Source organism: Pleurodeles waltl, chromosome 1_1, assembly GCF_031143425.1.
Source record: "Pleurodeles waltl isolate 20211129_DDA chromosome 1_1, aPleWal1.hap1.20221129, whole genome shotgun sequence".
NCBI classification, from domain to species: Eukaryota; Metazoa; Chordata; class Amphibia; order Caudata; family Salamandridae; genus Pleurodeles; species Pleurodeles waltl.
The window spans coordinates 621,985,070-622,000,898 of NC_090436.1; the positions used below are offsets into that span (position 1 = coordinate 621,985,070).

At 42.4% G+C, this 15,829-nt stretch overlaps 1 protein-coding gene across 2 annotated transcripts in view; it reads right to left on the minus strand.

The window, feature by feature from the left end:
• Positions 1–15,829, minus strand: part of MCC (MCC regulator of WNT signaling pathway) — a 1,218,505-nt gene that overhangs the window by 14,966 nt on the left and 1,187,710 nt on the right. For both annotated transcript variants that reach the window (XM_069226494.1, XM_069226495.1), the window contains one exon: positions 3,936–4,058. In XM_069226494.1, coding sequence (XP_069082595.1) covers positions 3,936–4,058 — 123 coding nt within the window. The remainder of the gene's footprint in view (positions 1–3,935; positions 4,059–15,829) is intronic.

Sequence of the window (15,829 nt, forward strand, 5' to 3'; positions counted from 1 at the left end):
TCCACCAGCTTCACCTTTCAAGTGCCCAGGAACTGAATAGGGAACCACTTGGCAGGGCAGGAGTCTCTGCAGAGAGTCAAGGTGCTGGCAGGGGAAGTCTTTGATGGCCCTGAGACTTCAACAACAGGAGGCAAGCTCAGTTCAAGCCCTTTGAGATTCTTCTCAAGCAGGAATGCACAATAAAGCCCAGTCTTTGTCCCCTTTCACAGGCAGAAGCAGCAACTGCAGGATAGCCCAACAAAGCACAGTCACAGGCAGGGGCAGCACTTCTCCTCAGCTTTTTTTGGCAGAGGTTCCTTTTGATTCCAGAAGTGATCTAATTTTCAGGAGTTTGGGGTGCTCTTCTAATACCTCTTTCTGCCTTTGAAGTAGGCCTACTTCAAAGGAAAGTCTCTCTTGTTTGTGAGATTCTGCCTTGCCTAGGCCAGGCGCCAGACACACACCAGGGGGTTGGAGAATGCATTGTGTGAGGGCAGGCACAGCCCTTTCAGGTGTGAGTGACCACTTCCCCCTCCCTCCTAGCACAGTTGGCTCAGGATATGAAGGTTACACCCCAGCTCCCTTTGTGTCACTATCTAGAGAGAGGTGCAAACAGCCCAACTGTCAAACTGACCCAGACACGGAATCCACAAACAGGCAGAGTCACAGAATCATTTAAGCAAGCAAATGCCTACTTTCTAAAAGTGGTATTTTCAAACACACAATTTAAAAATCAACTTCACTAAAAGATGTATTTTAAATTGTGAGCTCAGAGACCCCAAACTCCATATGTCTATTTGCTCCCAAAGGGAATCTGCACTTTAATAATATTTAAAGGGAGCCCCCATGTTAACCTATGAAAGAGATAGGCCTTGCAACATTGAAAACCGAATTTGACAGTATTTCTATGTCAGGACATGTAAAATACATAAGTACATGTCCCACCTTTAACATACACTGCACCCTGCCCATGGAGCTACCTAGGGCCTACCTTAGGGGTGTCTTACATGTATAAGAAGGGAAGGTTTATGCCCGGCAAATGGGTACACTTGTCAAGTCGAACTGGCAGTTTAAAACTGCAGTGGCAGGTCTGAGCCATGTTTACAGGGCTACTAATGTGGGTGGCACAACCAGTGCTGCAGGCCCACTAGTAGCATTTGATTTACAGGCCCTGGGCACCTCTAGTGCACTGTACTAGGGACTTACTAGTAAATCAAATATTCCAATCATGGATAAGCCAATTATATATACATTTTACATAGGAGCACTTGTACTTTAGCACTGGGTAGCAGTGGTAAAGTGCCCAGAGTAACAAAAACAGCAAAAACAGAGTCCAGCACACATCAACAACCTATGAACGGAGGCAAAAAGTTAGGGGAGACCACGCAAAGGATGCCAAGTCTAACACTGACACATTTTAACCATACCCCAGGAACTGCATCTGTCCACGTGGATAAGTTCCACAGGCATGAACATGAGAATCTGTTGTTTCCTACATTAGAGAGAAGCTTCTACACTATCTAAACATGCACAATAAATATGATATGGAATTTCATTTTAGAAAGAGGTTCTAACATCAGGAAATTCATAGGTATGATAGAGAATCAAACCAGCATAACTGGGGGCTAGCACCAAAAAGCTACACTTTGCAAAACATAAGGTCTTAGCAGAGAGCTAGCTTTATAATAATGAGTTGTTTTATACTGCGATTCATACCGCACTTCTAAATTGCTAAGTGTTGTCAACTATTGTTCAGTTTAACAACCTCAGAAGGATGAGTCAGCTCTGCTGCAAACTTGTCAATTCAGATCAACCCATTTTCCAGTGACAAGCTATCAACTTACTGAGCCATCCTGCTGGCTAATTTTTAAGGACCAATCTAACACAATGTGCAGTTAAGAATGAGGCTTGTCCACCTTTTCAGCCTTATTCTTTACCATTAATTGCTCTGGGCTTGACATGTGAGTACAACTATTAGAAAACCCTGTCAAGGCTATTGAAATGAATTGAAGTCTTGGGGGTTGATTACGATTTTGGTGGATGGAGGGCTCAGTTAGCCAAACTCCCAGCAGGGTGGCTGCCGCCCAAACAGCGACCTCCCCAGCAGAGCTATTAAGGGTTTCCTGCTAGGTCAGTAGACAGAAACCTACGTTTCCACCCGCTGGCCTAGCGGGAAACAAGCTACAGCATTGTCTCCGGCTCGTAATCGAGCTGGCGGCAATGCTATCGCTTGCAGGGTGAAACCGATGGCGGAGAACGAGGTTGTAATCCCCAGGGCAGCGCGCCCTGGTGAATTAGGACCACTTCCAGGTCTTGGATCCCGGTGGAGCTGGCTGCTCCCTGGTGGTCCGACCGCCAGGGTTGTAATGTGGCGGTCGGGCTGCCCCAATGGTGGCGGTCCAGACCGCCACCTCGAGTGTGGCGTTCTATAAATCGCCACACTCGTAATGAGCCCCTTAATCTCTCTATACAATATGTTTTGCTATCAACAGAAATGCTACTTCTGGGTATTAAAATGGTGGTGGTTATACTTTTACTACTATCATAACAAATACAAGTTGGTGGGAACAGTAACCAGTGTGGCACACCACAGTTCGTGAAACCTGCTCAGAGATGATGAGTTAAGTTTAATGTTTTGAGTTCTGTCTTTTGAAAGAATGTAAATCATTTCACAGTACGGGATAGGGGCATTCAACAGTGTGCAAACCAGTAAATTAAAACTCTGTGATCCACGTTGTTGGATGCTGCTGTTAGGTTCAGTGTTACTAGTAATGCAGGACAGATCTCACCCACAACCCTTGTAACATCTCCAAAACAACAACTTCCCTCACAAGTCTGGAGCTTAGTCCAGATAGTAATGTGGAGAGGCAGTCATCTTGCGTAATACAAGTTGTACTTGTTCCATCACTACTTTTTGTAGTAGTTATGCATCACTTGAAGGCTGGTGGTATGGTGTTTACATGTGTGCTGGGTTAGGGATGGCATTCACAAATAGAGTGAGACATCTAACAGGGTGGAACTACCTCCCTTGGTACGATAAGAGCAGAGACAATGGGGCCGAAGAGCAGTGAATGCCCCTAGCGCAGCTAAGTTAGGGAATCACTGAGCGGTCAACTAGTGAGTTTGAATGTGTGCTTGAATCTATGAAAGTCCTCAACGGTATGGATATGCACAAGAGATGGGGTAAAAACAAGAGCTGTATATAACTTGCAATGGTGGTAGCAGATGCATACGCTGACATACGGCTCTAAATCTTCCATTTCTTCATTTATCTCCACATTGTAGAAAGCAATCAAGTGCAGTCTTGAATGAAGGACCTTCACTGTGGTGATGCTGTTTTGAAAGGTTCTAAGTTTGATAAATCAGCACATAATATGATTAACCAACTGCTTGAGGTCACCCAAAAACAAACAGAAAATACCGAATTACGCCCATTTTATGGACACAACCTTTAGCAGAAAGGAAGCAACATTTTGGCTACATTCGCGATAGGATAACATACACTGTCCTTTTGCAATTCTATACTGACATTTTCCGATTACATAGATTCACTGGGGCAGTTGTGCATTGCATTTTCACCACTCCACAAGTGCAGAATCATGTTTGCACCAAATGACCAGTGCAAAAAGGGCATTTTCCACCGGCTGACCAAGTAAACTATCAGTGCAAAGTGCAGGGACAAAGTACAATCTACGTGACTTACAAAGGTCGATGCAAAAGTGCACCAGTGCAGTATGATGTATGAAAAGTGTTCTCTGAGGTATTCAGATTCTATCAAAACGTGACAACACGGGTGCCCTTGCCACTCATGTAACAAGGAATGGAGTATCAGGCCAATGTCTCCACTGTTCCTAACATGCACTGCAAACCTACCCAGCACCTGTGACCAGCAGGAGAATGAGGTTGTGGGCCAAGATCTGTTTGAACCAACCTACTTGAAGAAACAAACGCTTTACCTGTTGGCTCTCTTCAGGTCATTGACAAACTCGGCAGACTGCTGATGCCTGGTTTCGCTGCTCTTCGTGAGTCTCTCTAAGGCACTCACCAGCTCCTGTGCTCGTGCTTTCAACTTCTTCTCACTGCAATGGAAAGTGGCAATACGTCAGATGGGTCTAGCAACATTGTGTCCTACAATCCACACCGGTCAAGTTCTGGAGCTGACAGCAATTAAAAATGCAAGAAAATTAGTGCTCTCCGCACTTTCTTGTAATTTTTACCAGCATGCTCAACGTTTTCACAAGGCCTTAAATTGTAACAAAAATAGCAGTTCATGCTACCAGGTAAAACATCAAGATGCCACTATGACTGTGTGCTCCTGAACCCATGAAATAACTGGCCGATCACTGCACGTCCCTTAGTATATCTCCAAAATATGTGATGGTCACACAAAGAAAAATCACGACCGTAGTAAATATGATTCCCTATCATTTAACTTTCTTTTCACGTGGCTATGCAACAAAATTATTATTTTCAGGTCTGGTTGCAGACAGTGTTATTATAGCCTCACATCATTTTAAAAAATCATAACTATTACATATATAATGAAATATATGGGTTGTGGTCAGCCCTCGTCATCCATTAGTTTGTTTAATTGTCATTCATGAGGCAATGTGGGTTAGCCCAATCCAGTCACTTGCTTTCTTGCACTGTGAGTGACTGCTTTTTTTCTGATCATGTGCGCATGTCTGCGTAATTTTTCTGATCACATGCACATCTGCGTAAAAAGAAGTACTTTACTTCGCAAAAGTTTAGGACGATTAAAGTATTTAAAAAACAATTCTAGTTTTTCTGTGTGCCAATAAGAATCATATTTTTCTGTGTTGCCAATTAAAATTGAAAAGCTTTTCTATAGCTATTCTAAGTACATGCCTCTTAGGAGGCACTCATACTGTTCTATTAAAATTATATGCATTTTTTTAAATTTCTAAATTGTACTGCAAGCAGCTTACAATAAAAAGAAAACAAATAATTAAGCATTGGCTCAACAAGACATGGCACAATTATTGACCTTGCCAATGCTTGCTAGTGATGTCCTTCCACTAGGAAGTTAAAAGTTGCATATCTTGAAATATCTTATAAAATACTGAGATGCTGTACTTTATGCACAGAAATTGGAACAGACCATGATTTTGCTACAGAGACCAATGCTTTCCAGGGCAAAGATTAAAGTCATCGATCTATATATTAGGAACTAGCAATCTCAGGTGAATAGAAATTAAAACAACATGACTGCATGAATAAAACCAAAATCATTTCTTTATCACAAAATAATCAAGTGTGCACTCAAGTATGTCAAACTGGTTTTTTATTCAGCTGAGATTCATTTTGAGGACGAATTCACATAACTAACCACTTAGCTTTCAGCAACTCTTTTCACCCCCTCATTAACTGGCAGTCCTTTTTCAACAACTTCTTTTCCACATACTCTGGTCTTCAGCATTGCCTTCCCTCACCCAGTACCCCCAAGCCCTAAGCCGTGCCATCCCCATTGCCCCAACCATGACACCGCCATCCTTTCACCACTGGAACCCTTATTTGAACTCTCGCACCCCTGGCATATTCCCTCTTTTGCCCTGTGTATGTGCATAATCTCAACCAGGTGTAGCCTATTGCCAGCATATCCATTTTCTCACCCCTGGGATATATTCACTCTTCCACCCGGTTTGTTCACTCATTCAGTGCTGGCACACCTACTGTCTCGCCTCCTGCAAGTACATCATCTCACCCCTGCCACCCTCTCACCCCCACGCATTCATCCTCAACTCGGACATCCACATACATTGTCTATCTAGAGCCCCCTTACTATACCCCGCTCACACTCTGCCTACACCATGATAAGTAAAAAAAAACAAGCATTTGCAATGCAACGGGTCTCGCATTCGGTCAAGTTAGAGCCATTAGCGTTGTAAACTCCTAACCGGACTTTTCTTGCCACTTTAAATGCTGGGGAAAAAAAGAGCGCGATCGTGCTGCGAAATAAAGAGAAAAAGTAGTCCAGGAATCATACGGAAAACATGGAGCCTCGTATGTTTCCAGTAGTTTACCAGTGCTCTTGAGGCGTGCTAAACACCGGACAAGGCATGACGTATGCATGCCTTTCACGAATGAAAACAAGTGGATTTTAAAAGGCAAGCCCATGAGCCAATGAAAGTGACTGACGTAACATGGGCATGGTTAAAAAAAACCTAAAGAGAGACTAGAAGAGGGACAGAACACTTTGCGCTCACCCCTAACCATGAGTAGATATTTTTTATACAATTTAAAAATACTCATTTTTTTTCACTAAGCTCATGTGCAACGTGGACTTCCTGTGCGTATCTCTTATTTCTCTCTGTACTCACCTCAGACACCTCAATTGGGAGTTTTAACATGTCCCTCCCTTTGATAGTAAAAGGTCTTTTCAACTTTTTTTCATTAGTTTAGAATTATTACATTTATTTGGTGGTTTGTGCTGCCGAACTGACCACTCCCAAGCAGTAGGAGAGGTTTTGATTGGACAATTCCTCCTGATCCAGAATATACTTTCAAGACTACATCCCTGCTTTCATGCTCAGGGCACACATGGTTACCCGTGGTGCATACCTGGTCATAATGAACAAATTAATTGCCATAGTTTATATGCTCCTTACTTGTGCTTGTGAAATGAAGAAAGAGATGGGCAGCCATTCACCTATCCAGCTCTGCCAATCATGCAACTATTTCTGACCCTGATGAGCCCTAAGTGGCTTCAGTCTGCGCCATAAATCAATACAGTACACTGTTCCTAAAAGAGGAAAGGAGAAGAACAGGGGTCCTAGAGACTCTTCTAAAATTAGAAGCAAGAGCCCTCACACATCCAATGGATGTCCTGCTTCATCATAGGGCTATCTCCTCTTCAGACTGGCGCTGCAATGTCTGACGGGCGCCACAAGGGGGCTCCTTGCCAGAGATTCTGAATTTGTGGAGGGAATTGATGCCAAATCCAAGGCTGTCAAACACTGACATTGCAAAGTAGTTGAAGCACTTCCACTATAAGCTTTAAACACCATAGAAAATGGGAAAATGTAAAGACTTTTACAACAAGCATCGGCAAATCCAATAGGACTCTTTCAATGATTTTTAGTAATGCTGCGCACCATGGGTACCTGCAAAGCTTTTCCCAGTAGCCAAAAAGTATGAACTGTACTGCAGCCGAGTGCTGCAGTGATATCAGCAGGGTGAGGGTCAGGGGATAGGTGGATGTATGGTGGGTGTAGGTGGGGTGAAAGATGTACATGGTGTGGACTGCGAGTTGTGGAGTTATTTTGAGGGTTTCATTCCTTACGGCCCTCTAAACTATGTCCCTAGTCTCTAGAAGAGACACAGATTTTACGATACTGTGCTATGCTGTATCTGAGCTGCTGTGCCTGAACCACACCCTGCGGTAAGCCTTCTCTGCTTGTCATCGCTACCTTTAGCGAGTCAAGTGTGCAAAGGAAGTAACTTGGTTATTTAATTGGAATGAAATAGAATCTTAGCCCCCACAATATCCTTATTCATTTGGTGTCTCATCTGTAAACATTTTGAATACTTCAAAACATGCTCTGTTAAGGCATCAAGTACTCTACAGTCTCTTTGTCAAGAGTTTCAATAGAACTGTTGCTAATAAAAAGATCATATTGAGTGTTTTTTCTAATTGCCATTTGTAATGTCCATGCACATACTTTCTTTATTGGTTTTGATTATATTACTGGGTATTTTTGGATACTGGTGAAAAGTCCTCTGAAAGTGTCACTGCACTGTTTTCAGCAGATATATATACTTCATTGATGAAGCAGTTAGTTCTTTTTCATCACTTCTGTATTAAACACAGTACTGAAGTAAAAGATGACAAGTGTGCGCCACATTTCTGAGTTAATGCTATTTTAATTAAAGGACAGTGCTTCCCTTAAGATCTGCGTAGAAACAGGATAGTTAAAACGATGTGTGCAACCAACAAGGGCTCATACATGATTTGACATTTCACAATTGGCATGCACCAGTAGTGCTGGCATATTTTTCAAGGTGGGGGTGCTACCGCTAATGTTACATTACTGAAATCATAGGGATTGTGAAAAATCCATATGCCGCACACGGATCAAGTCTAGCTTATGTAATCAGCAGAAGAGTGATAAAGGTGTAATATGTAGTTGGTTGTACATTTTAGAGCACACTGCCGCAAATACATTACAGAAGCATGGTGTGATAGCACACTGCCATTACAGACGACATTTTAATTGAAATGGCCATTATATTTGCACGTACAGTTTAACTGATAAAACTACACAGCGCAAAAATTATAATGTGTGGAAATTGCATCACCTTGTGTATTAATTCGTTTTTACCATATTAAAATATTTGTTTACGCTGCACTACAGAATTACAAAAAAATTTGCTTAATTTGTACTTTCCTAATTTTGAATCTGAAATATTTGCACCATTCGTTAACAAGCATTTCATTTTTTTTCTGTGTGCTTGAAAACAATAACGTCCTACTACCTTTCCTTTCACACCCCCAATACCCAGCAAGATTGTCACATAAATCTTCGCTCTTTGCAATCAGAGAAAGTAAACACCAAGCTCCCATGGAAGACAGAGCCTAACATTTGACCCCTGTCTTTGAATGCATAGCAAATGTGACAAGATAAAACCCACATTTACAGGCCTGTTTATTGCTCATTCACTTCTAAACTCCAGTATGGCTATTTGGGGGGGTGCTCTAGCACTCCCACTCCCCTACTTCTAGTGCCTCTGGCAATGATATGAAGTTGATAAAAAGGACTGTTTTAGTTATGCAATATAAACAAGCTCATAGATGGAACACTGTTCTTCCTTCACAGGTCATGCAAAATTGATGAATTGGTAGTGGCAGAGATTAGCAGAATCAGTCAAGCAGAAAGACAGGAGACGGGAAACCATTCAGAAGAATTATAGCATATTTACTGCTTACTGGACTAGCATACAAGGGAGACAACTGAAAACACGTATGTTTATGGAGTGCCTGATGAAAAAGAAAATAAGAGTTACCAGAAAGTGAGCACTCATGGAAGAATACAAGGAGCCAGGTGCAGAGATGGTAAACAGGCTATGTTCCGTGGAAGGGACAAGGATATGTTGTACAGCCAAAAACAAATAAAGCTAGCGAATAGAAAGCAAGCAAATATGAGTTACAAAACACAAAACCAATGATGAGCAATGGGCAGAATGCAAGTCTTTGCAACAAGACAGCTAAGCTGTCTGGTAGGCTGTGACCTAATAAATTGGGACCAAAGTGCCAACATCATCCCTCATATTAAATACTAGTTTGCAAGTTGCAAGCCATCAAAATAATCCCACAAAGACTTTTGTGCAAAAAAGGTATATACAAATCCTATTTTCAATTAATGTTTCACATAGAATCGCTTTTTTAAAAAAAATCTACTAGTTCAGGGCAATACAGTTGGACTATGCCTTTTTATTTTCTGAAAAGCCGTGGATCATCCTTCAGGCAAGCCTCACCTTTTTAAGACCCTTGAGGCGGCCTGTGACTGAGCACATGGGATGGATTACCAGGCACAACGAGTAAATTGCACTAGCCCTCTGAGTCACTCATAGAATACACATATTCTGCTCTGCCCGCCACCGCACCTTTTCTAAAGTAAATGCCTATTTTTTTTACTGGCAGCTGACCTAGGTGGCATGGCTCGAATACCGAAAATCCCATGTGGGCTATCGGACCCCTCTTCTGTGGTAAGCAGTGTTAGATCTAACTACGCAGCGGAACCGAAAGCTTTGCACAGAGGAGCCCCCACTCTGAAACCCTAAATAAAGCAGAGTTTTCATTAAATCCTATTTCTCTCACCACACGCCTAGAAAGAAAATGGCTTAGTAAAAGACCAGATATCAAGAACACATACACATTGGTTGTCACTCCTATAAAGTTATTACAGGTAGTAAGCAAAACTGTATTGAAAATGTTTAGTATGCTCCTTTTAAGTTTATGTTTTAGAGGGCAATTTGGTGCTAAATTGTTTGGAGTTAACTTTAAATAGTTCTGGTAATTTCAGTCTGATGATTGCCTTTTGAAGAACTGTTAAAATGACTGGTTCATTTTCATACATGACATAAGGGCAATATGACCAGATGGAATACTTTCCTAAATATTCAAGGGGCTCCGCATGCTAAAAATGACAGTTAATCATGTTCTAGAGCAGAGGTCTTCAAACTGTGAGCCCATGGCTGTGTATCCAGGGGGGTGCAAACGCCTCAGTAAGTACTTGACAATGAAGAAGGCCTGGAAGCCTGGCTTTGTTTATTTGTCACAATTACAGGCTATCTTCATTTACATGCAGTGTTTGAAGTACATAAAAGCAAGCTGAGTGCTGTGGTGGCGGGGTCAAAGAGGTGGCTAAAGAGAACACAATATTCTACAAGTATTTTTTTTTTTTTCACCTTTAGACATCTGCATATAAAAAATGATGCACTTATGTTAAATGAAACATAAATGGAAATTAAACTGTTCTGCAGGAGAGGCGCCCTTTTAAGTTACGAAACCTCAGATGGTTATGCAGCCATGCCAGATGTCTTGTCAGTAAGACCAGAGAATCGAACAATTAAATCCTGGTTGGAACAGCTCTGAATAGTTCGTTGAATATTTATAGTGTTATGAAGCCCAAGCCTGTAACAGAAAGCACTCTGACTATATGTCATTATTTTTAAATTGTGCTGTACACAGTATAAGCACAGTCACTGGAATTTTGTGGCAGTGGAGGACCAAATTATGTGACAGCGTTGACTAAATTAAGCAGCAAGATAAGACATAATGCAACACATTTTGAGATAGTATTCCATAATGTTTTGTCAATTTTACACATGGTGACAGTCTGGACAAAGATTTCACCATATTAGTACCAGTTAAACACCCAAATACAGCAGTACGCAATTCAAAGATGAGCAGTCGACCTTTGAGAAGGTTGTTTCACTGTGTGCGGACACATGTTGCAATATTTTTAGTAACACTTGACTCGTTTGAGCTAGAAATATTATTTTTTGTTAAAATCTGCAAATTAGGCATCAGGTGACAGATTGTGTGGCAAATGCAGAAAATCCATATTTATGCAAAGACGCTCCTGTTGTAGAATCACATAATTCCAGTGACCCTGAGGATAACAAGGTTGCCACAAAGTGATATAGCGTTTAATTTAAAAAACAAGTGCTTTCGAAGAATACATTTTAGTAACAGGTAATCAGACTGTACCCAGTGACAAAAATGTTATAAATCCATTAAAAGGACTCCTTATCATTAGTGAGGCAGGCGCAGTGACACTGGGGCTCAGAAGTGTGAGGAGCCCTTCAAATCTCAATTCTACCGGTCTTCATTTACGAATTAGGCATTGGGGCTCATTTTCCTTGCAAGCATTAATGCCGAGGGCACGCTTACAGCAAAAAGACATGGAAGCTCCATTTTCTGAAAGGGACAGAGAGTGTTTTAAGAGTTAACTCATGGTCAGACTTGGTAGGGAAGGGGTAAATGGGGCAGAGAAGAGAGCCTGCTACTCAGGGCTGCAGCTATTATTGATGCAGGAGATACAGTAGTATTGGGGCCCGGGAGTGTGATGGGTTTACAATACCCCAGTTATGGGATGTAGTGTTTATTTGGTCTATTTCTGTTTTTGGTTGGTGAAAAGAAAAAGTGCCCCTGAAATGACCTTTTAAACCCCACCCCCTGTGATCGGCCCTGCACCTCGCACTCTCCCAAATCTTGCCAGAAGGATTTGGAGAGGAGAGCCAGGCTTGGAACAGATGAATGTTGAATATCTCAGTTCTACAGCCAGTGAGTGCCTCTCTGTAACATTCTTTTACCTCTGGGTGTCAGCTGCGGCAATCCGTATTTTACGGATACTCGGAATCTGGATTTTATGATGCAATCCACATGCTAATTTGGAAAGCTCCGCCTATCTGCACAGACTTTTCGGCAGGAGTAAATGAGGCTGGATTACGGCCTCGTGATAGGGAAGGTTGGCCCAGTGTGCGTTAGGGCTAGCAGGGGCCGACATATGTTTATTCCTTCTCCTGGGGTTTGCTACTGCTATGTGAACCAGGCCTGGGTTCTTTAACTGCGGAAGCAAGACAAATGGATGCCGGCCACCTAACATCAAACGTAGCGCCATTCGTGAGATTGGTTAAAAAAAAAAAAACAGCACACTAGTATTAAAGGTACCCCTGCATGTAATTTATATTGCTTTTAACATGGATGTAGTTAGGACACCACGCTATTTACCGATGGTTTGTACAGTCTTTATCTAACTGCAAATTTTTGCTTTTTATATTTTGGGTAAACTCTTGATACAAAGTCAATACGTAGAAAACGAAAAAAAAATGGTTAGTATACATTCGTCCACTGGGAACCATTTCGCAAGAAACGCCACGAACTCTTATGAGTACAAATAAAAGGAGAATAAAACGATTTTTTTCAAAACACATTATGCACATTTTTCAGCAGTGACGAAGCTTTTGAAAAGTTCGACCACTGACACGAAAGTTTAGTTATAGGCGAATGGTCTCCTTATAGTTAGTTAGTCTAAAAACGACATGGTTAGTTGAGCTACACTTAGCTCTAATTACCCTGCAATACAATTGACGGCCAGACAGCGGCAGCATCGGCCAAGCGTGCCATTATACAATCAGAGCTTGATACACCAGTTGCCAGAATACTTCGTATGTTATAGAGCAAGGCAATTCAAGGATCAGATGTGGGGACCATCCGATGGGGAAAAACACGGTATTTCAACAGCTAGACATCACTTATAAAATCAACGAAATCCTGATGCACGAGGACGTAGAAAATAATCAATAATGCCAAAGAAAATAAAATATATGCTGCATACTTTGAACCATGCAGATCTAAAGACGGATTGTGCATATATTAATTAATTCACAATGTTGTAAAGTTCTCTGTGCGTCGGACGTTCCAGAGACAGAGACGCTGAAGAAAAGCATGTCGGATGAAGAAGCAGACCCGGGGCCCGCCATGATGTTCAGGGGTCCTGTCTGTCCTGTCCCCAGGGAGCCCTCTGTACACCGGCGCGGCTGCTGAATCCTTGCTGAGGAGTCTGTGCATGCGTTAAGTGCGAGTACAAGCCGCGTCTGACCAGCCTGCGCGGGAAGAAGGCACCCAAATGCAGGGTCGGTAGGAGGACTTAGTGTAAGGTGGGGGTGAGTTTGTTGTGCAACTGGCGGACGTTCACAAGATGTCACCGTCAACTCCAGTGTTTCACCAATGCGAGGTAGGCCTTTGTGGGTATGCGGTCTTACTGTAAGACACTCACGTACACTTAAGTAACACAAGCAACATGTACGAAGGGTTTTGGCGTTTGCGAACCCTCCGATTCGGTAAATCAGAAGGTTTCCGAACGTTAAATCTCTTTTGCAACATACTAAATCCATTTAGCGATTCAGTAAGGGTTTTTCGACTCACTATATGGATTTAGAAATGGATCCCGAATCTAAATTTGGAAGGAGCATGTTTAGGCACTCCATCATAACTATGATTCGGCACCATGGGCCAGATGTACGATGGTCAGCTTTTGCGACTCACAAATTGCAATTTCTGGCAATTCGCGAGTCGCAAAAAGCAGTTGTACAACAATGTCTCAGACACTGATTCACAAATGTGTTGCAAGACATCTGTCTCATTAATATTCATGAGGCAGGACGCAATTTGCAACCAATTTGGGAATGGCCACAATCACAGGGATGGTCGCCTGCTTGGGTCAGCAGACCACCATGTCTTTGACTGCATTTTAAATAAAGCAGTGTTTTTTTTTTTTTTTAATGCAAACCGTTTCCCTTAAAGGAAAACTGGATGCATTACAACATAACAAAAAAAAGTTTCCTTTTCATTTTCTCAGAGCAGGCAGTGGTCCATACCACTGCCTACTCTGAAAAAATGTTGGCACCCCCATTCACAAAGGGGAAGGGGTCTTTTACGGACCCCTTCCCCTTTGTGAATGGGTAACTGCAGTTGTTTTGCGACCGGGAATTCCTGTTCGCAAAACAATTATACATCCCCTTGTGACTGGCTATTAGGAATGGACACCCTTGGCACGTCCCTTCCTAACAGCAAGTCGCAAACCCTATTTTGTGAGTCTGTAATATGTTACTGATTCACAAAATAGAGTTGGTGCATGGTACAAGGCCATTTAGTGGTCGCAAATTTTGCTGTTTGCGGCCACTCAACAGCTTTCTACATCTAGCCCTAAATGCATCAACGAATTGCGACAAGTTACTGACCCATGAGTTGGGATGGGAACTCATTTGCCAAAAGGGAAGGAGCCCCTGCCCACTTTTGTGAATTGGTTAAAAAGTTTATAGGGGTGTAGGTGGTGGTACAGGGAACCACTGCCAATTCCGAAGAGAAACTTTAAAAAAAGAAAACTTTCTTTTGAACACTCTCATTACGGACACCTGCGCCTCCTTGACTTGCTTTCTTCCTGCCACGGGACTCTATTGATATGTGGTGAGACAGGCATACACACTGCATCTGTCTGCACGTCTTCGCCCCCTTTCTGTGACAGTAGTCCGGTGATATAGAGTGACCCCACCGCACACCAGCACCCGCACCCGCACCCGCTTCCTCCACCTGCCTCTCCATGTGTCAGGAGAGGCTGTTGGCAGGCCTCTGGAGCTTGAAAGGATAGCGGTATTAAACTGGAAGCTAATATGTCACTAATTGCTTGTAAAATTGTATTACAGGAGTAGCGGTGTACTTTTCTTATTACAAGCATGCTCAGACAGCCAAACTTGCCTGCAGTAAAACAAACACTACTGGCAATGTTGTTTTCGGGCTTCCACTTATACAACATTGTGTAAAGGTGCACAAACATTGTAAACCCGAAAACATAAATGTTAAAGTAAAATGTCACCATAACTGAACTCTCTTTATTTAGGGCATGATATGATGACATATATGATACCAGTGAATATATCAGAACCGTTTCTGGTGAGAGCTGAATTATCAAAATGTATGATTGGCATTGTATAGAGAGCGTAATTTCTGTGAACATACATTCTCTATGAGTGGTGGCTTTACACACATTCAGGGGGTGCCACAGTGGTCTACCCGAAAGACAGGAGATGTTTCTGTAGAGTACATAAAGGCTGAGTGGTGCCTGAGTCACAGCACTGGTAGGAATTCGAGTGGATGGAAACAAGCTGTGTCTGCCCATTCTTGAAACAAGAATGTTCTGGTGGGAGACATATTTTTGTGAGAAGATGATGAACAGCCGCATCCTGCAGTGTGGTGCCCAAACCCTACAGACCAAATATAGGGACCACAGGGAATGTTGTCCTTTCTAGAGGACATACAAAGGGAAGGAGAACCTTCAAAGGCAGAAGAGCACTCTCAGGAATCTAAGGACTAGTCAGACTAGTATTAGCCTGACTCATGTCACTGATGGGCCATCATACTCCAATCACTGTCTCAGCAGTTATTGAGGATAGCCAGACTCTTTGGGTTTTGCAGGAATTGGCATATAAGCCTGAGTGGTCGGGCTCTTTTTAGTTGGGACTCTGTGCCCTTCTCAAGGGCGTGGGGCTGCCCAGGACCTTGAACAAAACTAGGGCCATTCTTTACCTTTACCTTTACCTTTACCTGGCTATTTATGTATCCATGAACCAATAATGCCCCAAAGTAGCTCACAAGATTGGTCAGCACCTAAGTCTAAAAATTCTTCTTCAGCACCACACTGTAGGCAAGGAACAATTGAGTGAGAACATACATATTCTACAATGAAAATTAGTACATGTGTGCTATACAGGGAAAGTTACACCATTTAACATGTTTTCTAGTTTCAGTCTTTGTTATAGTACAGGG